The sequence below is a fragment of the Ctenopharyngodon idella genome, chromosome 22 (genome assembly GCF_019924925.1).
Source record: "Ctenopharyngodon idella isolate HZGC_01 chromosome 22, HZGC01, whole genome shotgun sequence".
Lineage (NCBI taxonomy): Eukaryota > Metazoa > Chordata > Actinopteri > Cypriniformes > Xenocyprididae > Ctenopharyngodon > Ctenopharyngodon idella.
Window position 1 is genome coordinate 5,843,932 of NC_067241.1, and position 24,783 is coordinate 5,868,714.

Below are 24,783 nucleotides of genomic sequence, written 5' to 3' on the forward strand. Positions count from 1 at the left end.
CCTTTTTGCCATTAAAAGAACAACAACAACAAAAAAGCTTCAGCATGGTCTCAGCGGGGCATCCTTATCTGGAGCAATGCTTTGTATGTCTCATAGATTCATATCAAAATCAGATGCATGGAAACACCAGGAATAAACCCACTCCTGCCTGCAAAAAGCATCGTGTTTCAATCATATCACTTAAGCTTCATTACACCCCAACACCCCAACACCTGCAAGGAGCCTCTTTTGTAGTCAGACAACAAGGGCTTAGCCTTAAAGGATTAGTTCACCCAAAAATGAACATTTTGTCATTTACTCACACCTCATGTTGTTCCAAACCTGTATGAATTTCTTTCTTTTGTAGAACAAAAAGGAGAGATTTTGAATTAATGCCCTGGTTGCTCTTTTCCATGCAATTACATTGAATACAGCTTTCAAACTTCAAAAATGGCACAAAAGCACAATAAAATGGTCTTAAAGGGTTGGTTCACCCAAAAATGAAAACAATGTCATTAATTACTGTGGAACGGCATGAGGGTGAGTAATAAATGACATTATTTTCATTTTTGGGTGAACTAACCCTTTAACGACTAATATATTCGAAAATCTGGATTAGTCACAAATGAACAATTCCGAACGGTTCTGTAAACTGAATGAACCAAATTATAGAAAAGGTCTGACTTCAGTCTAGTATCATAAACTCTAATGAACACGCCGAGGAGAGCTAGAGTGGATTGTCAAGATTTTCAGTGAAAAATGACTTGAAAGGGATAGTTCACACAAAATGAAAACTCTGTCATCATTTACTCACCTTCAAACCTCTATGATTTCTTTCTCTGTGGAAACATTTCTCAACATTTCTCAAAATATCTTCTTTTATGTTCCACCAAAGAAAGAAAGTCATACAGTAGTGCGTTTCGCAAAGCGAACTATGGTCGCAAGTTCCATCGTTACCAATAGAGCTCAATGCGACTTACAACCATAGTCGACTAACGATGCTTTCGGGAAACGCACCCCAGGTTAGCAACAACATGAGGTTAAGTAAACTAAATTTTGACCTGTTCTACACACAAACTATTATATGGCCAAAATATTCTTTAACCCTTACCAAACAGGTTTGGAATGACACGAGAGTGAAAAAATAATGACAGATCCTTCATTTTTGGGTGCGCTATCCCTTTAAATTACCCACAAAACTAATGAACTGCACATGTAGACGAACCGGGTTGCTGCACTGCATCTTTCTGATGTGATTCTTTGAGGTTTTTAAAAGCTAGGTTTTCCGCAAGCTTAAACCGATCATTACACAGACTCTTGACCAGAAGTGTTTATATACTACTGGGTTTGAGACTGCAGAATACGGTTGATCTGCGAGAGAGTGTGCTTATGCGTGTGAGAGAGTGCCTGTAGATATGAATTATATATACATATTCAGATGTTGCCCTCCTGTAGGGAGGCTTTAATCACAGACAGCCAGAGCCTCTAGTGATGAATGATTGATATAAATAGGGCAGAAAAGCAGGGTTTAGCTGCAGCTTCAAAGGAAGCCCTCACTTCGTGCAGGCATCCTTCGACGGTCCAACCACCGCAGCCTTGTCAACACGCGAACCTCTCCACTGCAGCAGCTGAGCTCAAACTTAAAAAAGACATTACCAATGCAAGAGTCTTTATCAAATATGCATATTTAAAGATTGCGAAGACAATAATAACTGTGGTGTGGATGAATCGAGACATAGATTTCGCCACAATAGGGACCGAGGGATCCACGCGCCCAATCATCCGTGGCTTTGTGCTCAACTTTAACGGATCCCCCGTGTACAGGCTAACTGCGCTTGGTCGGGAACCTGATAACACGCTAGCGCAGGCTCTTAATTACATGCTAATCATCTCGCATTTGAACAGCGAGTAGCTGGCGAGGTGTGAAATACGAAACCTTACAGAAATACTACTTCTATCAGACCGGCTGTCACAGCCTGGGCGAGTGGGGGAGAGTGTGTAGATACACTAGCTTTGTGCGGGAGAGCACCGATGCTATCGCTGTTTGTCACAGCATCCGTTTTCTTATTTCGACTCGGCTGCACCTGTCATTCAGGAGCTCAGCGTAGCGTTAGCTCAGAGAGATCTGGGGTGTGGGATTTGAGTCACCCGCCCCAGCTTTGGTTTTTGTGACACAAATACGTACACTGAAAAAGAGCAACTGCCAACGGGAGCAGTCAGCTCGCCTTAATCAAGTTTAACGCTCCATTTGGTTTTCAGAGAGGCAGGGTGAACAATTAGGAGATGCAAAAATCATTGTCATCTTCAGTTGGCATAGCCGTATACTTACTCTTGAAAGGCTGTTATTAAGATGGCTTTCTGTCTTTTCATACAACTTTGTGCATGTGTGTGTGTTTTGGGCGGAAACTGAAAGAGGCAGAGAGAGAAGAGAGAAAGGCAAAGAAACTAAGAAATGAAAGGGCTAAAGGAGATTGTTTCTGATTCAAAACAAGTTAAAGTCTATCAACAATATATATAATTCCATCAAAGACCACAGAAAATAATTTCTCATCCTTCAGTTAGTAACAAGTGTAACTCTTGTCCTAACCTGACTATGATTCCAGCCTTAAGTCTGTCCACGCTGACAGCAGAAATATCACGCGATACAACGCAATGACCAATCAATGCATTCTTAAACTACTGTATGTAGAGCAGATTTTCTGACCAATGAGATTTAACGAGGGGCGGGGCTACCCAGTGCTATGCCGCTGAATTAGAAGCAAAGCCATCAACAAAATTTCAAATTACTCGCAGTGGCTAGTTAGGACAAAACTAGATTTTTTTTATTAATTTACATGATTTTTCATGCCTAGAAATCACTTTTAAAATCATACTGAAAGAAGGAACCCTGAAAAAAGAAAAGTTGTTGAGAGGGTGCATTCAAATTAGAAATATCTTTTTTGTTGTTGTTTTTGCTTTAAATCATTTTTAAATCATTTTAAGTCTTCTTGAGGCCCCCTAGTGGCTCCTGGCTTACCACAGGTGTACAGGGTAAATCACAGTAATTTAGACTAATGCTCATGTCATTTTTTTATTACAACAGATCAATCCTTACGTACAAAATGTTATTTGAGCTGTAAAGTTGTTTTAAACATTCTTATAGCAGTGGTACTAATGTTGTAGTAGGCGGATAAACTCCAGGTTATACTACATAATTCCTGTGGGAGGATTTTTCCCTATGTAAATAGTACCTTGCAGGGTTTACCGCCTTTACATGGTAATGAGAAAAGTTGAAAAATTGGATGTAACTTTGCCCAGACAAGGTTAGTAAGCAATTTTATCACAGCAGACCTTCGAAACGGTGTATTTGAACGCCAGTCTTATTGTAATGTCTTGCCCTATGGTTTTCCATTTTACGTTTTTTATTTTTCCTCACTGAGGGATGATTTGAAATTCTTTTCTGTGGTATGACACAGAGATAAACTGGTTTTGAACCCGGAAAATGTTGTTTAGAACAAAAACGATAACCAAAACTAACATCTCCGCCGAGAGCCGCCCGTCCCATATGCTAATGTGTAGGCTGCCAATTTGCAGAAAGAGTACAGGTGATGACACCATATGTGAGCGCAGGGAACTGCCAAGACTTGGACTCTTGATGAGCCAAAAGTTTCTCAGCCATTCCAGACCCTGAACGCCCTGCGTCATGTACCAAGATGTGCCACTGATTGCCTCATCTGCTGCCTGCTATGGCAACATTAGGGGTAACTCACTCCGTGTGGCGTTTCATAGCACCGTTTGTCATCAAGAAGAGTTGTTGATGAGAGAGCGTCAAGAGATCAGTGGGAGAAATATAGAGAGAAAGGCAGGCTTTCGGCTAATTCACACCCAGTCACACGTGAAATGAGCTTGCGATGTAACCCCTCCACCTCAGGGCTGCCGAGCAGTCTGCAACCCGGGCCTGCTTTACCCCACATGTCGGAGAAGAAATTAATAAATGATGCTGCTGTTGCCAGTTCCGCCCTAGGCTGGTGAAGATCCAACCTAAGCCTGGTCTTTACTTCCTCCCAGATCCTTGAATAAACCCAGAAAAGCAGCTGGATTATTGTCATACAGGCAGGTAACACCAAGAAATAGAGCATGACAGAGAGGTGCTCTGGTTAATGACTACAGGGATGATGGTCCAATAGTGATCTCTAAACATCATTTTGTGGTGTGTTGTGTCATAACCAGGCCCAGATTTAATCTGCCAAATGTGAACTGAAGGCATAATCAAATAACTGCTCAGTCAACCTGAATTGCTGTTGAACAAGAACTGATTAGATGGTGAAAATTAGTGGTTGACAAATGTTTTTTTTTTTATGAATATAATAATAATAATAATAATAATAATAATAATAAATGTACTCAAAATTATGTACTCATTTGTTATCATTAGCCAATAAACTTGCAAAAATGAAAACCTATGTAAATGAGACAATTCAATTGACAATGCAAATGAGTGCTTTGATTTGTAATTAATTAACATTTTTATAAATATAGCTTATATATACAGTTGCAAGAAAAAGTATGTGAACCACTTGCAGAATCTGTGAAAATGTTAATAATTTGAACAAAATAAGGGAGATAATACAAAATGCATGTTATTTTTTATTTAGTACTGTCTTGAGTAAGATATTTTACATAAATGATGTTTACATATAATCCACAAGACAAAAAAAAAAAAAAAAGCTGAATTTATTAAAATAACCCCATTCATAAGTATGTGAACCACTGATTCTTAATACTGTGTGTGGTTACCTGGATGATCTACGACTGTTTTTTTGTTTTGTGATGGTTGTTTATGAGTCCCTTGTTTGTCCTGAGCAGTTAAACTGAGCTCTGTTCTTCAGAAAAAATCTCCAGGTCTTCAGTTTTCCAGCATTTTTTGCATATTTGAACCCTTTCCAGCAGTGACTGAATGATTTTGAGATCCGTCTTTTCACACTGAGGACAAGTGAGGGACTCAAACACAACTATTAAAAAAGGTTCAAACATTCACTGATGCTTCAGAAAAAACATGATGCATTAATAGATGGGGGGTGAAAACATTTGGAATTTGAAGATCAAGGTAAATTGTATTTAATTTGTCTTCCAGGAAACATGCAAGTATCTTCTGTTGCTTCCGAAGGGCAGTACTAAATGGAAAAAAAAAAATTATATTCAAGCGAAATAAGAAAAATTTGGACCTCTTCATCCTGTTCAAAAGTTTTCACCCCCCGACTCTTAATGCATCGTGTTTCCTTCTGAAGCATCAGTGAATGTTTGAACCTTTTTTAATAGTTGTGTTTGAGTCCCTCAATTGTCCTCCGTGTGAAAAGATGGATCTCAAAATCATTCAGTCGCTGTTGTAAAGGGTTCAAATATGCAAAAGATGGTGGAAAACTGAAGAATTTTTGGGACCTGGAGATTTTTGCTGAAGAACAGAGCTCAGTTTAACTGCTCAGAATAAACAAGGGACTCATGAACAACCATCACACAACAAAAAAATCGTATATCGCAGATCATCCAGGTAACCACACACAGAATTAAGAATCAATGGTTCACAAACTTTTGAACTGGGTCATTTTAATAAATTCAGCTATTTGTTTGTCTTATGGATTATATGTAAACATCTTTTATGTAAAATATCTTACTCAGGACAGTACTAAATAAAAAATAACATGCATTTTGTATGATCTCTCTTATTTTGTTAAAATTTTGCACATTTTCACAGATTCTGCAAGTGGTTCACATACTTTTTCTTGCAACTGTATATGTGTATATATATTTATTTATTTAATATTATAAATATTTATATATTTTATAAATATAGCAAATCTGTACATAAAATTGTCATATATTGGCTAATGCCTCATCAAAACGGCCAAATATTAATTAGCCTGGCTGATTTATTGGTCTATCACTAGTGAATAATGAGCATTATATACCAGAATTGAGATAGACTGTGAGTTTTTCTAAACAAAATAGAAACAAAATTGGTTAATATTACCAAATAGTCTGAATGACCTTCGTGACATCAACAGAAAAAGAAGGACATTTCAGAGTTAGAGCAATTTCAAATTTTGATTAAAAATAAAGAGAATTTATTTCCTCTGAAATAACATGCACTAATGAATTATTCATAATAACAACAATGCGCATTACAAAAATAAATGGGGTTGTGTGTGATTTTATGTTGAAGGACAGGAATGACGTGCTGAACCTTTGAATGAGTTTTGTTGACAGAGAATCCATATGGACCTGGTTATAGCTATGAAAAACAATGGAACATATATAGTCATGTTAGATCAAGCTTCAGCAGGTGACAATGAAACTGAATCACTTATGTGGCATTAACAGGTCTGACAGAGTGACTGCATGGGCTGCTGTTGAAAATGTCTGGCACCTGCCACTGGCCCTGATCCAAGAATCGGCAGCTGGCGATGTCCACCACGTGCCATGCCCATCTTGGAGCAGCTCTCTGACGTGAGCTGGCATAGTGCTTCTTACATACAGCCGACATGAAAAACTTAACCTTGGCCTTCTACCAGGTCCCTTCGCCCACACATGTACAGAGCAACCGATCAACGATTTAAGGGAGAAAGAGAGAGATGCCCTACTCTTTACACAGCTTGCCCTACCCAAAGCAGGCCTCCCGACAGCATCAGCAGCTGGATTGCAGGTGCTTCGCTCAGACTGTGCAGTTAACTCCCCCTAATCCACACAGGGGTGATGCAAATCAAACAGCTCAAATGTCGCCCAGTTCCAGGGGATTCAAAGACTCCAGCCTGAAGCCAAGCAGCATGGCTCTATCTGCAGGGGAGCATCTGTCAGGCAGCTTTCCTGTCCCCTTGAACATCCACCACCTACATCAAAACCCCCCCATACCCAACCCCCCAAACACCTGCACACCTAGTGACCCCCTTCCTACCTATGGGCCACTCAGTTTGCCCCAGCAAACCCTGTAAAACTGCAAAAATTCATTTCCTTAATCAGAATTTTTCTCTTAATTTCCAGTTAAAACATCTAAACATCCTTAAAACAAGATTGTAAAGCAATATTGTGTAATATAAGACTTTATTCACTTTATTTTTATTGTTTATTTTACCTCACTTGTTTTTTTTTTCTTGTTGCCTCACTAAATTTGGTTAAAATACAATAAAACAAACAAACAAAAAAAAAATATAACAATAAAATAATATATTATAAATACAAAAATGCATTCTTCAACTAAAATATTGTTAGAAGTAAATAAAATAAAATGTAATAATACAAAAATGCATTCTCTGAAAACATTTTAATGTATTTTGCCAAGTGTTTGTCTGTAGATGTTTATATATTCTACTGGAAAAGAGACAATAACAATGATTAAGGAAATAATTTTTTTTAGTAAAAGGAATCATGAGGTCTTAGACTCACGTTCTTGAGCCTTCTTAATTTATCATTCATACTTTCTTTGACGTCTATATGCAATAATACAAAAAACAGACAACGAATCTGAGTACAAGAGGCTAATCTCACCTTTGCACTGGCCTAAATGCTCCACAGTGATCTCCTTATCTTGTCGGCACGCAATGGTCCTCAGCTGGCACCGGTCTGCATAGGTGACCCCATCAGAACCACATACCTGTCGACAAACATGTCCATGTCCATTATTAGGGAAGAAATCATCATTATAGCAGTTGTAGAGTTTAAGGTGGATCTGTGATCTATGCAAACTCACCTTGGTCTTATTCTTCTCGTCACAATCTGGCGACGGGCACTCACAGTGAGCCTGTCCGTTTACCTCCACACATGATGCCCCAAAGTGGCACACAAGCTCATCACAGGACTTGGGTGCCTCAGGTCCTGTGAAATATTTTGTTAATACATAACCTATATTTAATACTAAAACAAAAAGGGATCTTATTAACTTTTAAGGCTATTCAAACACCAAACTGGGGTTTTTAAGCAGTCCAGCATTCCCAAAACACAATATATTCTGGTTATTTCAGTGTGGGCTACTTGTTAATCCACTTCTGATATGAACCCTACGACCTCCACTACAGAAATTCATCACAAAGATGGACTTGCATCAGTAGCAGAGCTGGGACCTTCCCTGCTACAGAAGTCTACTCTTTACTCTGACATCAGAGCGCTGGGCTGCACTGCCTGGCCTGCAGCATTGACTGGATTGCTCTTCTGCACTTTCATGTGGCAGCTTTTATCTGGCAGGAACGCTGCATGAACACTGCTATGCTGGGATTGTTGAGTTCATTAAGCTCTCCACTTCCTGTCAATAGCTGACGGTGACTCCATATTATTCACCAAGCCAACACAGGGGGTGACATCAGGATAGCATTTCACTGTCACCCCTGTTGCGCATTTGAAGATTCAACTTTGAACTCCATCGATTTAATCTGATTACAGCACAGAGTCGAAAGTAGAACAAATCCAAACAGTTTGACAGTCATTTGTTAATGAAGCCAGAAATACTTGATGCCAGAATATTTAGTATGAAGTGGAGCATTATTTGGAAATGAAAGGTTTATTTAATTTAAAGGTTATTGTATATGATACTGTAGCCTCAGCCTTAGATACTAAAATAATTATTAAAGTATAATAAATTATTTAAATAAAAGAGATATTAAAACAAATATCTATAACTTATTATATACTATTAGATACACAAAAAAGGTATTAAAATAAAATTACTTTCATGTTATGACCATTAACCAGTAAATGATCAATATTATAATTCTATAATATAATATTGCGTAATATTTTGAAAAGGATATTTATTTTCAGATTTGCTAAATATTGTATTATGATGGTAAAGGTAATCTGAATGTCAAAAAATAAATGAAACTAGGCATGTAATCATCCAGAATTGCCTAATGTACAGTATATATATATATATATACACAGTCAAACCAAAAATTAAGACATTTTTTATATATTTTTCAAATGGGTGCACAATAGATCATTTATGAAAGTGAGGATAGCAAAATAAAGTAAACTGTGACATATTATACCCAAAAATTCTTCATACAGTGGACTACCAGTAAAATTTATAAAAATTTGGAACCAAAAATTATTCAGACACTTTGACCTGACCATGTTTTGCTTAAGTGTTATCTGACATAATTAAGATTATTTTTTTCTGACACAGTTTAACTCTGAGATCTTGTCATATTTTATTACCATTTTTTTAAACTATAGTGAATAAACTGTATTAATGAATGAAATGTTAAAGGTGTCTGAATAATTTTTGGTTTGACTGTATATATATATATATATATATATATATATATATATATATATATACAGTATATATAAAATGAATATAAATAATAATAATAAAGCACCAATATAGTGCGATAATCAATTTGGTACAGATATATTGTTAATAACTCAGATGGTACCTCATCTGATGCATACTGTCAGATTCGAACCTAAGTCCCACTGAGAACTTTTCACTATGCCATGGTTCCAACATGACGCTGAAAGCCTTATTTGTCAGAGCACTTTTAATTAACAAAGGCTATTAATTACCCAGCGCCGTCATTTTTATAATTTCTACTTGTACCCAACATTGTGAAAAACAGACCCAATTATAATTCCTAAAATCACAACCTAGCCGCATCAGAAGTGCAATCGTGGAGAGATTATCTGAGGTTTGTGCTAATTAAAAACCCAGTGTTACCTTTGTCACAGCCGTTGGCTCCCATCTTGCTGCCGTCGGGGCACACGTTGCATTTCATGCCCTTAACTCCGGGCTTACATGAGCACAGCCCTGACATCTGCTCACAGTCGTCACGAACCGAGCCCACTCCATCACAGTTACACGCTGATGAAGAGAGAGAGAGGGAGAGGGCTGTCAGCCTTATCTGCTTGAACAGTTTTGATTAGATTCCTTGTCTCTTTCTCTTCAATTTCACTCTGACAAAAACATCCACACATTCACCAAATGCATGCAGGCAATCTGAAGCTGCTCCAATCTGTGACCCCACAGCTACAGCAATAGCGCTCGCTCTGTGTCAATGACCGCAGTCTGGTGGAGTTCAAAGCAGGGTCAAGAAGCCCCGGGGTGAGAGCGAACGTGGCTACAGAATGTGCTAATGCTCCGAGGACCCCTGGGACAGAGCACAAACTGTTTCAATCATCCTTGTTTTTCTATCCTCGGCTTTGTAGCGCTGTACAAACACACATATACGTGCGTCAGAGCGTTATTGGTCTGTAGGCAGAACTTATAGGTCAAGCCATGTTGCACTCTCGCACAGTTCCCATTACCCGCGGTGGCTCGGAGGCTTAACTCGAAACGCTTGTTTTGACAGAAAGCGCATTTGAGGCCGGAAGGATACCGCACGTTAAACGAGTAGGTTGTCACTTCGGATTTTGGATTAGAAAGGAACATTTAACACATTTAACAGAAAATGCCCTGAAAGCAAATCACCAGGAAAGGGAGAAAAAAGGGATGCTTACGTGTGCAGCCGCTCATGTTCTCTGTAACGATGCCTCGGAAGTTCCAGAATCCAGGCTCGCAGCGGTCGCACTTGAGTCCCCCGACGCCGGGTTTACAGGAGCACTGGCTGCTGGAGGGGTCACAGGTGCCTCCGTATGAGCCGTAGTGATTACACTGACACACACCTAAAGATGAAGAAATGCTTTTTAGAGGTACACAATCGCAACCAGATAGGATGCGACAAATTTAATTTAATACACAGTTGAAGAGAGATTAGGCCTATTAGTCTGTTATTAGTCATAATACGAAAGTACCTGGTTGGAATTGACCAGAATAACTAATATTGGTGCATCCCTAGTCCTTTTCAATATTTATTTTTATTGAGAATTTTAATCGTTTTGATTAGCCATATTGTCACTAGCTAGCCATATAAAATGTCAGGATCAACCAGTTGCATTGGCAGTGCTTAAAACGAACAGACACCCAATTTCTAATATGGCTAGTGCACACTCTTTTGCTTCAGCAACTGTTGGACAAATGTTACATCATCTAATTAATATTCATGAGCCTATAACATGCCCTCTCCCAACTTCATATCACTCCTACGCTGCATCGCTTGATGCTTTTTCCCATTGCGCCTTGTCAGGACATAGTGTTTGAGACTTCTACAAACACTAGGCATGTAGGACATATTTTTAATGGCACTATTAATATGAATATGTGAACAGGAATATGGGTATGAATATAAATATATTAATATTAAAAATAGCACTGATGTGCATCGCCATACACTACTGCTTTTGAAAGAAGTATCTTCTGCTCACCAAGGCGTCATTTATTTGATAAAAAATACAGTAAAACAGTAATTTTATGAAATATTATTACACACTGTAAACCCTAACACTCAAAATACTTAATTGGTTTGAGTAGGACAAACTTAAATTGAACAAATTAGTTCAATTAAATTAACTGTTATGAGTATTTAGAACTTTCTTTTTCTTTTGACTTCACAGCACTGACATATTTCAAGTAAACTGAACTGTTTTATTGTTTTGAGTTGTATGAACTAATTTCTTTTAATTTAGACTAACTTAAGTTTAACTAAAACTGGGCTGGGATTTCTATTTCCCAGCATGCTTTGCCCATGGCACTCAAAAGGGAGAGTAAATGCTAAAATTAACTGTTATATAATGATTTTTGTGCAAGATTAATGATAAGGGAGATTTAGTAGTGATGAATGTTCTGCTTACTTAAAATTGGGAACATCATAACTCAAAAAGATGTAACTGATTACCTCAAATTTTTTGAGTTAGCCCAACTTATTTTTAATTTACAGTAATATTTAATTATTTACAGTTTTGTTTTATATTGTAATACATTTTAAATGATAAAGCTGAACTTTCAGCCATTATTCCAATCTTCAGAGTCACATGATCCTTCAGAAATTATGTTAATATGCTGATTTGCTTCTCAAGAAACATTTCTTATTATTATTATTAATACTGAAAACAGTTGTATTGCTTCATATTTTTGTGGAAACTGTGATGCATTTTTTATTTTTTTTCAGGATTTTTGATGAATAGAAAGTTAAAAAAAAACATTTATTTGAAATATAAATCTTTTGAAACATTAGAAATGTCTTTACTGTTTTTTTTTTTTTTTTTTTTTTAAATCAATTTACTGAATAAAAATATTGATTTCGTTCAACAAAAAGAAGAAAAAATAAAATAAAATTACCCAATGTGCATCAGGCCTATTATGACTAAATTAAACTACTGAACTAGTTAGTTAGATAATGGTTCATGACAGTTATACATACTTGGACAGCCAGCCAGTCCAACACCGAGGGCAGTGGTCTTGTTGTCTTGACAACATCCGTAAACAGTTTCGCTACAGTGCTGGGAGGCAACGAGCTCTGGAGGAGCTGATATGACATCTAGAGAGAAGATACAGTGCAAACAGGGGTGGGTGGGGGAGAGAGAGAGACATATTGAGATCCACAGCATCCTTAAGACAAATTAAACTAAACAATCCAAGCTGAAATGCAATTTAGTACAACACAATAAGAATCGCTTAAGGAGCACGGGTGGGAGAGCCTGCAACTGGCTGCCAGATAACAATTCTATTTACAATTCCTGACACCAATTCAAAATCAGGAAAAAATGATGCTATTACCAGCCGTGAAAACAAACAATAGACCTCTCGTCGAATGTCTGGTGGGTGACATTTGACACATTCTCAGGGGCCTGTTGTCTCCATTTGTTCTCGTCTCAGATAGTACCATTTACACCTACGCCGTAGTGTCAAACAAAGATTTATGGACTCCACATTTATGGACGCAAATGCACAGGAGCGCAAATCAGGACGTGCAGATGTCAGTCCACTCTCGCAATAACCTAATTACACTATTCCAGTGTTCCCGGCTCACATACAGAGGAAGAAGTTTGTTGCGGTGTTTAACTATAACGTTGTGCCGGAGGCAGATGGCAGGTGCCAATTTGTCTTATCTGTGTTGTCATTTTTTCTCTCAGTCTCTCCACACTAGTTCTTTTCAAGCGCTTCTTCTCTAGGCCATTGAGCTGAATGGCTGTGAGGTGGCAGGTTTGTGGTTTCAAGTTCGGAGCTGAAGGAGGACTAGGCTGTCGTAAATCAGGAAGCCGTCGGCGTGAGCGTACACGTCCTGGGGTATAATAGTGATGTGTCACTGTGCCTTTCATTGCATTTTTGTGGCTTCAGAGATGAGTTTTGTCCACACCTCATTAAACTTCTCCTCTCCGCACTGAGTCCATTATGACAAAAGTGCTTTTAATTTGATCCTTTCTTCTTGTCTCACCCTGATTCTTCACCATCCTCCTTCTACACTTGTTTGTTCTACAACACAATCTTTCTGAAACAACAAAGTGCTGCTAAAAGCATTATCAGCTCAGCTTATATTTATTAAAGGGGTCATGAATTGAGAAATCAACTTTTCCTTGAGCTTTTGATATATAAGATGTCATCGTACTATAAGAATGTCCTGTAAGTTTCAGAACCGAAAACTTCCTTGTTAGTCCAATAAAAGCTTTTATTAATACCAGGCCCATCGAATGACTGATCCTGGAATGTGAATATCTATAGGTGAAATGCCACCTCCGCAGAAGAAATCAACGCCTACTTCATTATTGCAACGTTACCCCCGCCCATTGGCATGTTAGTGAGATGAGGAGGAGAGAATAGTGATACAGGACGAAAATAACATAACCATATTCCTAGCATTAGGATCCTTTGAAATGTAGTTTATTTTTAACAATGTGAATGTCTCAGTTGAGCTTTATTTATTTGTTTTCGCGATTTCACTGTGGATTCTTTGGTAAATCAATCGCATTTCGGCGCAGGCTTTGCAAACAGACTTTTACGACATGGACTCGACAATAATGCAACAACATGTAAGTAACTGTGTTAATTCTAATGCCTGATCTGACATGTAATGATTCATGTACAGTCAGATGTTCTTTGTCTATGTGTCAGTAAATAATAAATGAATGAAAATAATCTGTCAATTAAACAGAGATTAAATTATATAAAGAAAGCGATCAAAGAACGCTCCCTTACAATCGCTGGAGCTGTCAATCAAACAGCGCGAGTTTATCAGTGATAACGCGCCAAAACTCTCTAATCTCTTAGTTACAATGCGTTTGTGCTATTAGTTATGATGAAAGCATTCGTTAGTGTGCAGAAATTGAGTTGCAACGACTAGATCACTGCTTTCATGCCCTCAACAACATGTCTGTGATCGGCTTTCATGCTACGATATAAATATAATGCCATAGATCTAAATGTAATGCAGCACTTTTCACGATTTGTTAAAAGTTTTCGAGAGAGTAATACTATTATAGTAATACTATTATAGCTATTTCAAATGGAAAGATGTTAGCCAATCACAGCAGTGGGCGTTTACACTGAAGTCTCACAACAGACACACCCCTTTAAACAGAGCGTTCAAATAAGAGGGCTAAAATCAGGGTAGGAAAACGCCTTTTATTTCTAAATTATGACAATTTTAGATGTAAAAAGCATACTAACATTATAAGTGCACCCCAGGAAACATTATAAAACAATAAAACAACGCAGTTCATGACCCCTTTAAAGTATTGTAGATCACTGATAATGGTAATGGCATGGACAGGGATGAAGATCACCCAAAAAACTGTGAGAACCAATATTGTACAGAAAACGAAATAAATGTAATATTTATCCACACTAAACTGAAATCACCACACCAAATTATATTGAAATGGAGACTGAAGATAAAGTATTATGGCTAGGCAATGTATTGAATATTTATCATATATTTGCATACTTTTGATGGCAATTTAAACCATTTAAATAGTTTAGATAAATCCTTATCTCAGAGTGTTAAAACAGATGATTCATTTCCATGAATCTTAAATTATCTAAATGACTCAATGTTTTGTGTATGTATGTATGGTGGTTCTTCAGAGAAAAAAAACTGAAGCACATAAATATTGAAATATATATAGAACATAGCAAAAGTATAAATATTGTACACATAAATTTTTGCAGCTTTATTGCCCAGCTCAGCTCAGTCTTTTATTTCCCCTAAGCTTCACCATTAGCCAAGCAGTTTACAGCATCCTCTGATCTTCACTGCAAGGAGACTCAGAGCAAGGTTGTCTAGAGGTCACCAAGACCTAATTTCCAATTAGCAAAAAGCAGCAAGGTGCTCCGGAGACCCGCCAGCTCTCAAAGGCACGGGTCAGAAAATGGGGGAGGAGAGACTGCAGCGTGCATATCAAATGCAAGGCCCGATGAGATTTCCATTGATCTGAGCTCAGCCAATTGGAAGCAGATGCCAAAAGCTCCTCACACCGGTTGAAAGTTCTCCAAAAGGATTTATTTTCCACGGCCACTGAAGGAGCATGACTGATCTGGCTAGAGGGTCTGTGAGGCTCCGAAGCAGAAAACTCAGAGTTTGAGAAAACCATAGATAAAGGATGAGGGTTGCAGCGAGTGAGAGAGAGCGCGGAGAGAAAAGCACGTGCATGTGTGCGCGCAAGTGGAGTCAAGCTCTGCTTGAAGCCTGAGGGAATCTCACACTGCTCTGATCACAGAGCCACGCTCTTCCTCTCTCAGTGGTAGATGCTCAGGTCTGGACTACACAAGCCCCCTAAGCTCAAAGAAGCCCTGCATTCTGCTGCAGTCACTCTATAACAACCATTCTGTCAGAGTTCCCGGAGTGTTATTCTTCAGATAACTGAGGAAAACATAAATATTAGAGGAAAAGAAAAGTGGTCTCTCACCTGGACAGGGTCCTTGACTCTGGAACAGCAGGTCCATTTGGTTCTCGCACCTGGCTTTCTTCAGCTTACATTCGTTGGTGTACGTGTTCCCATCTGAGCCACACACCTGCATATGTTCACGGAGAGGTTAACGTGGCACGATTAATGGATTCAGCAAAATTTAGCACATGTTTTAACAAGTCAAATGCTTGGGCAGCACTCTCTTCGATTGCTTATGACAACGTGAGACAATTGTTGTGAATGGGCATACCGGGCTATTTGGCACATTCTGACAGTCGAATTCACAAATGCAGCGATCATCATCGTCCTCACTGTCGTCATCCCACGATCCGCCATATCGGCGACAACGATCCTGCTCGCAGGTCTCAGAGCCTGAGCCTGAGCCTCCTGAACCACAGTCTGTTGGAACACACACATACAGGCTATGTTCAACAGTCAGTTTTTGGGACTGACAACTGCATTTACTTGCAGGTGTGAGTCTCGAAATGTCCCGTTCACATAGCAACTTATAGTAGTATCTCAATACTGTCTGTATGAACGTGCAACGGGAGTCAAGCCCGTATTCTCTTACCATTAACCATAGAGACAATGACCAAAGTAATATCAAAGATGGCGACGTCCATAAAACTGAAAAGTCTTATGACTTTTGATACGACAAGAGTCCAATCGAGCCACGAGTTCATCAAAAGCAGCTTTTATATCTGGGTGGATAGCGGAGCATTTGAGTCACGCGTTGAATACAAAACTGATGGGAACAGTTCTGGTGGAGAACAGTGACGTGATCTAAAAGCTTCAGATGACACAGCTCATATCTCCGTCGCTGTAAGCCACACATGAAAACCCGCAACTCATGGCAGACATGCTGTATGACATGACAGACAACTAGTTGTCCAGTCCGGTTCCGTTCACACAGTGCAGGATTTCTGAGAATGCGGTTGTGAGTCCTGAAAATATACGGGTGTGAGTTCGGTTGTAGAATGCGGTTGTCACTCCCATAAATAACTGAAATGTGTGTGAACGCAACCATATTAAAGGAACACTCCACTATGTATACTTTTACACATATTTAGCATGTAGTTAATGATCTTACAAAATGGATGAAATATTTGTCACTCTAAAATGAACTAGTTAAGACAAAAAGATGATTAAAATGGTGAAAACATCTTCTAAAAGTTTAATGCTCACTAAAAAAAATGTTAATGGACATCATGTTATACATCAACCACCCATAAATGAACTAAATAGTCTTATTTCACATTTAAAAATGCCTGAAACTCATGTTAAGGCTTTGGGTTGGGATTAGTATAACGATTGAGTTGTTTTAAGAACAGTTTAAATCAATCCAGGATCCATGCCATGAAATACAACAAGCGTATGGCTACGTTCAAACAGCAACAGAATACAGTTGTCAGTTCTGTATTTGAGACCTTAAAGGAACACTCCACTTTTTTTTAAAATATGCTCATTTTCCAACTCCCCTAGAGTTAAACAGTTGAGTTTTACCATTTTCAAATCCATTCAGCCGATCTCTGGGTCTGGCGGTACCACTTTTAGCATAGCTTAGCATAGTTCATTGAATCTGATTAGACCGTTAGCATCTCGCTCAAAAATGACTGAAGAGTTTCGATATTTTTCCTATTTAAAACTTGACTCTTCTGTAGTTACATCGTGTACTAAGACCATAAATAAAGTTTTTTTTGCCAAAAGTAATTAGAAATAAAACCCTAAACTTAATTATTGTTATACTTGAATGATTTAATTTATCAGATTTGCTAATGATTACATTTGGCAGTGTAATTAATTATCAGTCTTTTTAAAAGTTAACTTTAGTTATGTTACATGTTGGCAAAGGTAATCTAAAAGTAAAAATTATACGGTACCAATACAAACATCCATACACAGCTGTTTTCCTCATAAGGCAGTTTGCCAAAATGTATCTTTGTCCACACAAAGAGCAACAACGCATACAACCTCAATTTACACCGTATAAAAGAACAAATAAAATCACTAACACTGATTTCAATGAGAGATAAATAAGCAATCTCACCTGCGATCTGAGCGTAACAGCGGGTAAGTACTTTAGAAGTCACATAGAGCAAAGACAAATAAGACAAGCAGACACTGGGGATCTCATGCAAACACATATTTGCATATCAGTATGCCGCACATTGTCTTCCAATAAAATAAAATTCAGGGCATATGGAGCAGCAAATATTGAGATTTTCTTCACGTTGGAGTGAAGATTGAAGCAAAGGCACTGCTGGAAGTACAAGATAATGACCAGCTATGGAATTACCCAGCAACTAACAAAATAAATTAAATGAGACACCAGTGTGCCACCAGCGAAGTGTCCCTCACATTTCGATTAGAAGTGAAATAACTGACAATCTGTTATCTAGCACAGGAAATCAATGTGAACGGGTGTTTCACGGCCATCATGTGTGGCGCCAGTGATCATATGACATTATATTGGGTGCAATTAGCCTCAGTGCGAGTTCAGAGTTAGTTTCTCTGTATGAAACCCCGACAGATAAATCTCGATTCTCTCCCGGATCCAAACTTTGGGGATTATGGTGAGGGTTTTTCTTCTGATGAGTCGCCTCATTAAACACACTCTTATCTAGCCTATTTAATTAGAATTAAAGTTCATTAGTCAACAAAGCTGACTTGCTGAAGATATAAAGCACCCCTCTTTGTAACAGAGCATTACCGTTTGTTATTTTTAATGAAAGTTACAGAGCAGTACTAATACAAAAAGTTTACAATTGCATGTTGTCTTGGCAAAAAAAAACAAAAACATTATTTGCCAAAGAAAAGCCTAAAAAACGATACATATATATATAGCGTCTGGTACAATAATGTGATGTCTTTGATTTATCTTCATTTGGAGGCTCTTTACAATTATTTGCGCTTAATTACTCTGCATATCATTTGCATAAGGCAAACATAAATTCCGCATGTCGATCGATTTGATTAATAAGGAGAAAGCAGATGCTCGTGGACGCTCTTTCCCACGTCTCCACTGCGAGTTAAACATGCTCTTTTCTTCACATGCAAAGCTGGGTAGGGCAACCCCGTGTGCCCTGATGGGAAAATCGATTGTGTATAGGTGAAAATGCCACTTAGCATAAAACATATTCTTAAACGGATTACGGAGCTGGTCACAGTAAAGGCTAGGGGTTGGCCAGCACTGATACGTCTTATCAAAAATTCACACTGACAGCCTTGCAGGGTCGATACTCGTGGAGGCCATTCAATTCATTAGCCCCAGCCTGGAAACAATGAAAGCACTCAAGCCTGAAACTCTGGCCACACTGATACAGAGAGCAAACGCACTCAGTGTGTAGACATCAGGTTTCTGCTTCAGAGCATTAGCGATCCGACACTGTGATGAAGAGATTCGGTATTTTGCTTAATGTGAGCTGAGCTGAATTTACGCCTTAGGGCAAAGTCCTGTTAAAATCAGCCAAGAGACTCCAAGGGGAAAGAATGCAGCATTTGACTATGATTATTACAATCTTTCTCTTTTTTGCCACCAATTGCCTATTATTATAGCACAGCAACAGTGCAAACCGTTACAAGCTGCCTGAAGCACAGTCTGTTTCACACTACACGCACTTTAACACCAAATACATTTAATCATTTTATTAATAATTATAGTAATAATAAAAATATTATTACTATATATTCTGTTTGAATAAGGGCTGCACGATATATTGCGATTTATCGCAAATTTTATCGCACGCGATTTGGCAAAGGCTGCGATTATTCCATGCGCAACTTGTCAGAGCTGTACGGCTCTGTGATCAGTAGTAAATGCTTCTCCATCTGAAAGCCAGAGGGCGCTCTTGCGCAGGAACTCAAAATATGCCCTGCCGCAGAAGAAGATAACACGCGTCATATCGCTGTAGCTGAATAAACAGAAGATTGAAACGCTTTGACATGACTAATAAACACACGACTGCCTTATTCTGTGTAAGAAACCACATCATCATACAGAAGGATGCTCAACTGTCGTTATGAAGTGAGTTTGGAGTAAAAACATTATATTAAATGTTGTCTTTTGTTGGACAAGATGTTAATAAATGCTTCTCATGTGTGGAAAGATGTTTGACACGTGTTGCTTTTTCAAATGTACTCAAACTTGCAGTGCTTTCAGATGGATTAGCATTTGGAGCCATATTTCATTGACAAGCTGTGCAAAAAAAAAAACAACAACAAAAAACAATTGTAGCCTTTGCAATTTCATAATCGCACTAATGGAATAAAAAGGATCTTGCATGGAAGAAAGTGAGTGAGGAGGTCGGACAATCTGGTAAGTTGTAAATATATATATACACACACACACATATTGAGACTACAAGCTAGCTAAAGCCGGCAAATTGAGCTTATTCGCTGTATTTTACAACTACTTTCCCGCTGACGAGTTTATGTGTTTATTCAGAGGAAGTGTGCAGAAAGGAGACTTCGCGTCTGTTGTGAAGTGAATTTCACGCGCGAATGAAGCGAGTAAACTCAAAATGTTCAAGCGTCGCGTTTAAGCGCGATTTCAATGTTATTTTTCATATCGTGCGACAAATCATGCAGCCCTAATTTGAATATATTTTAAAATGTAATTTAATCCTGTGATCAGCATCATTACTCAAGTCTTCAGTATCACATGATCCTTCAGAAATCATATAATGATTTAGTGCTCAAAAAACATTCCTTATTATTATCAATGTTGAAAAAAGTTGTTCTGTTTAATATTTTTGTGGAAAAAATAATGAATTTAAAGTTCAAAAGAACAGAATTTATTTGAAATCAAAATCTTTTACAACATTAAAGGTCTTTGCTGTCACTTTTGATACATTTAATGCATCCTTGCTGATTTCTTTAAAAAAAAAGAATATAAATAAATAAACAACAGTAGTTTAGAGTGCATTTTCAAAGTGTTTTTCAAAGTCCAGAACAGTAAAAACAAGCTCAGTGCTAAAAAAAAAATCTGTGTTTTTGATACACAGCACTGTTTCTTACACATGCAGTGTGAATACTATAAATAATTTATATATATAAAATAATATAATTTGAGCATGTAAATAAATGTGCTGCTTATGTGTGCAGTATGAAATAGACCTGATACCAAGAGCGATTCCAGTTGTTTACAGTAGCACAAAGCAGTTTTGCATTGCAAAGACCCATTACCGATTCGACGCACGCTCTCATCACCTCATCAGCGATACAGTAAATAATAAACTTAAATGAAGGTTTCTAAACTCTGACTCTGATAAGCCTGACCACTGAGCAGCGGCGGCAATCATTTCCATACTGTATACGAGGCTCTCCGGGCCACCTAAGCCCAATTGTGCAAGCTAAGCATAAGATGAAAGCATTTATGTCCCCGGTTCTGTTGTGCGTTAGTAGCAGAAAAAAAAAAAAAAAAAAAAAAAAAGCAGCGTAAAAAGGTGAATAAATAAACCTGGTGGAGTGAGTGGATGCTAGTGAGGGAGGGGGTGCTAATTAGTTTCAGTCCTTTGATGTCACCGCCACCCGCGCCGCATGCAAACCTTTCAATTAGCGAACAACAAGATGTACACATCAACTGTCCTCAAAGCCCTTTCCCGTCTCTTTAACTCAATCATGTACTTATGGGGTCCATTTAGCCATGCGTTTTCCATTAAGACGGAGAGCTGAAGGAATAAGAGCGAGCTAGAGTGAAAGCAAAGTGGGTAAACAGACACAGAATAACTCTAGTAGAAAAAAAAAACAGATGGTACCATCAAGAGGTGAAAGGTTTTTCTGACCGATGAGGAGATAGATGACGGGGAAAGGAGAGAGAGATACGGGACAATGGGGAGAAAAAAAATGTCAGGCAGGAGAGCAGCGAGGACAGTGACCTTCAGACTTAACTGCTAGTTTGTTGCAGGTGGCTGGGATGCCTTACTGTGAATGCATAACTCCTATGAAAACACACACACACACACACACACACACACACACACACACACACACACACACACACACACACAGAGAGACCTTCTAAATGTCACACTTCACTTTGGCACACACACAAACACACACCTCCTCTACCTCTCTCTTCTTCAGTCTCCTTTTTCATTTCTCCCCTCAAGAGTCAACATTCACATTCATCACATGTTGTTGACCTCTGTATCTCAAAGTATGGGTACACACACACACACACACACACACACACACACACACACACACACACACACACACACCCCTTTGGCCTTCATAATCGGCTGGATGGATAGTTGTACTATACTGTAATACATCCCCAATTACTTTACAGTGACATAAACTTAAGGAACAGTGTGAATATTGTGATTATTTTTATGCATTTTTTTGGAACTTTGTATTGAAAAAATGGCTCATAATTTTACAAACTTTTAATGTCTCTGAGAGCATTAAAAGGATAGTTCAGTCAAAAAAAGAAAAGGAAAAAAAAAAAAAAAGAAAATTCTGCCACCATTTACTCATTCTTGTGTCGATTCAAACCTATATGACTTTCTTTTTTCCCGAAGAACACAAAAGAAAATATTTTGGAAAATGCTGTTTTTTTTTTTACCATCTAATGAAAGCCAATGGTGTCTAATGTTATTTTTGGACCCCAGTAACATTCATCATATGGACAAAAACTGTTTTTCATTCCTCAAGATATAATTTTTTTGCTTGTCACAGAAGAAAGAAAGTCATACAGGTTTGGAAGGACATGAGGGTGAGTCAATGATGACAATATTTTCATTTTTGAAGGAACTATTCCTTTAAAAAATCTTCAGATTTTCAAACTGTTTCAATGAGTATTCTATTTAATTGTTCATACAAATCTCTTGCATGTTAATGTTTTATTTTTCAATAAATGTAGGTAAATATAGCTGTTTAACACCATTTATTTTTATTTTGCGAAATATAAAGAAAAAAGATTAAATAATCTTTCTTGTGTTAATTCTGTGAAAAAAAAAAAAAAAAAAACTGTGAAAAGATGCCTGGATAATTTAATTTGGATATTTATAATATTTTATTAATACATAGATATATTTACTAGATATTTATTGTATTGTAGAATAAATTCAGTTGTTTGAAACAAAACATTAAATAAAAGTACAAAAAAAAAAAAAAAAAAATCACTTTATCTATATTCATATTGATAAAGACTAAAAAAAGTTATCATTTTTAAAGGGGACCTATAATGCCCCTTTTACAAGATGTAATATAAGTCTCTGGTGTCCCCAGAATGTGTCTGTGAAGTTTCAGCTCAAAATACCCCACAAATAATTTATTATAGCTTGTCAAATGTGCCCCTATTTGGGTGTGAGCAAAAACATGCCGTTTTTGTGTGTGTCCCTTTAAATGCAAATGAGCTGCTGCTCCCGGCCCCCTTTCCAGAAGAGGGCGGAGCTTTAACAGCTCGTGCTTCGGTTGCTCAACAACAACAAAGCTGGAGAATCTCACGCTGCCAAAATGACGATTGTCAGTAACGGTGTTCAGCCTTACATTGTTCAAACCGGAGTCGGACACTGATGGAGAGACTCAGGAAGAAGTTACAACTTATAGAATGCATCTGGACATTTCTGAATGGTTAATAGTTACATTTATGTAGTTGCTGTGGAGTCGATTCAACTCATTGACTAGCATGTGCCGTCATTTTAATCTTTTGTGCAAATCCAGCGTTGAATTGACCCTCATTTGTGAAGCAGTCTGGTGTAAAATGACAGCATGATAACAACACTCTACTACAACAACTCTTCCTCTTCTCTAAAGCAGCCCAACATGGCCTCACACCCTTTGTTGTGTGTTCCTGGGGGCAAGGTTATGTAAATTTTAGGGTTAGTGATGTCACTATTTATTGTAGTCCTTAAACAGAGAATTCTTTAAAAGAAAATATCTCCATTTCCATTTAACTTTGAGCATTGTAACTTTGCAGACATTCTTTATGCTCTAACAGCAACATTACACACTAACTGAAGTTAAAAAAGTGAAATCATAATCAACCAGCCCTTTAAGCTATAAGTCCCAGCACTAGATGGTTGTTTTCTGTTTACCTGTGATTTGTCTCCCTGTAGATGGGCATTACTGAAAGAACTGGACAGTACCTTAGAGTAACTGTAATGCTGCCAACATAAAGAGCAATAGGGCATTCTGACAGCCTGCAGAAGTTTTTTATGAGAAGATACTTGTGTGTAATGGATGACTGCACACTCTCTCCTGTTTGCCCTCTCCCAAACTCTCTTCCTGTGGGTGATCCAGAGCCTAAACCGATGCTTTATACGCTATTATGTTGCTATTTCCAATGCATAATCCTATTTAGTAAACGTATATTCAATTAAAAGCGGGCCGCGGCCCCAAGGTGATGCTCGGCTCCCTCATATCGCTTTGTCTGTGTCTACAATGAGGCTGACTTCAGACTAGCAGAGTGTGAAATTAAACAGGTGATAAATTCACTGCTACGGCCAGATGCAGGGAACACTGTCATTTTTCATTACCTCCAAATGAAAGAGTGAAAGAACACTGCCATTTTTTTCTTATGACTAATGAACATGAGTATGGAAGCCAGGTCTAAACAAATGAATAAAGCCTCTCTGTGTAAATAAACAGCCCCTTTGGCCCCTTTAAGAAAATGTTTTACTTTGACACTATATTTTATGCCCATAAACACAAAATCATACCAACCATCACACAAATAAAGCAAGGTATTTGAAAGCTAAATGTAAGATAGACAAATCAGCTCTGTTTTCATCAAGCTAATACACTGTTCACTGATCTTCTACATACAAAGACCTGCCAGGCATCACTACTGTAGAGAATAAACTGACAAAGCAGGTGTCACTGGCTTCTGGTTAGGATCTACTGACCAGACCCAGATCCCTGCAACCTTTAACAGCAACTCCTCCACAGCTTACAGAGCTGGAAAGAAAGGTCTGAATAGACTTAGAGGGGAAAACAGCATGTGTTTTTTACTGCCGAAAAGCCTGCTGGGAATGACATAAGTGAGATATTGCAGTACATCACAACTATACAGTGAAGTGTTGGGGTATATTATAGTATTTAAATAAAACTAAACTA

The 24,783-nt window shown here is 38.0% G+C and overlaps 1 protein-coding gene across 14 annotated transcripts in view; it reads right to left on the bottom strand.

Annotated features, from left to right (window-relative positions):
- Nucleotides 1–24,783, bottom strand: part of agrn (agrin) — a 261,972-nt gene that overhangs the window by 43,268 nt on the left and 193,921 nt on the right. For all 14 annotated transcript variants that reach the window (XM_051879042.1, XM_051879031.1, XM_051879030.1 and 11 more), the window contains 7 exons: nt 15,971–16,119; nt 15,721–15,826; nt 12,240–12,356; nt 10,441–10,605; nt 9,662–9,805; nt 7,700–7,824; nt 7,498–7,603 (listed from right to left, as the gene is read on the bottom strand). In XM_051879042.1, coding sequence (XP_051735002.1) covers nt 7,498–7,603; nt 7,700–7,824; nt 9,662–9,805; nt 10,441–10,605; nt 12,240–12,356; nt 15,721–15,826; nt 15,971–16,119 — 912 coding nt within the window. The remainder of the gene's footprint in view (nt 1–7,497; nt 7,604–7,699; nt 7,825–9,661; nt 9,806–10,440; nt 10,606–12,239; nt 12,357–15,720; nt 15,827–15,970; nt 16,120–24,783) is intronic.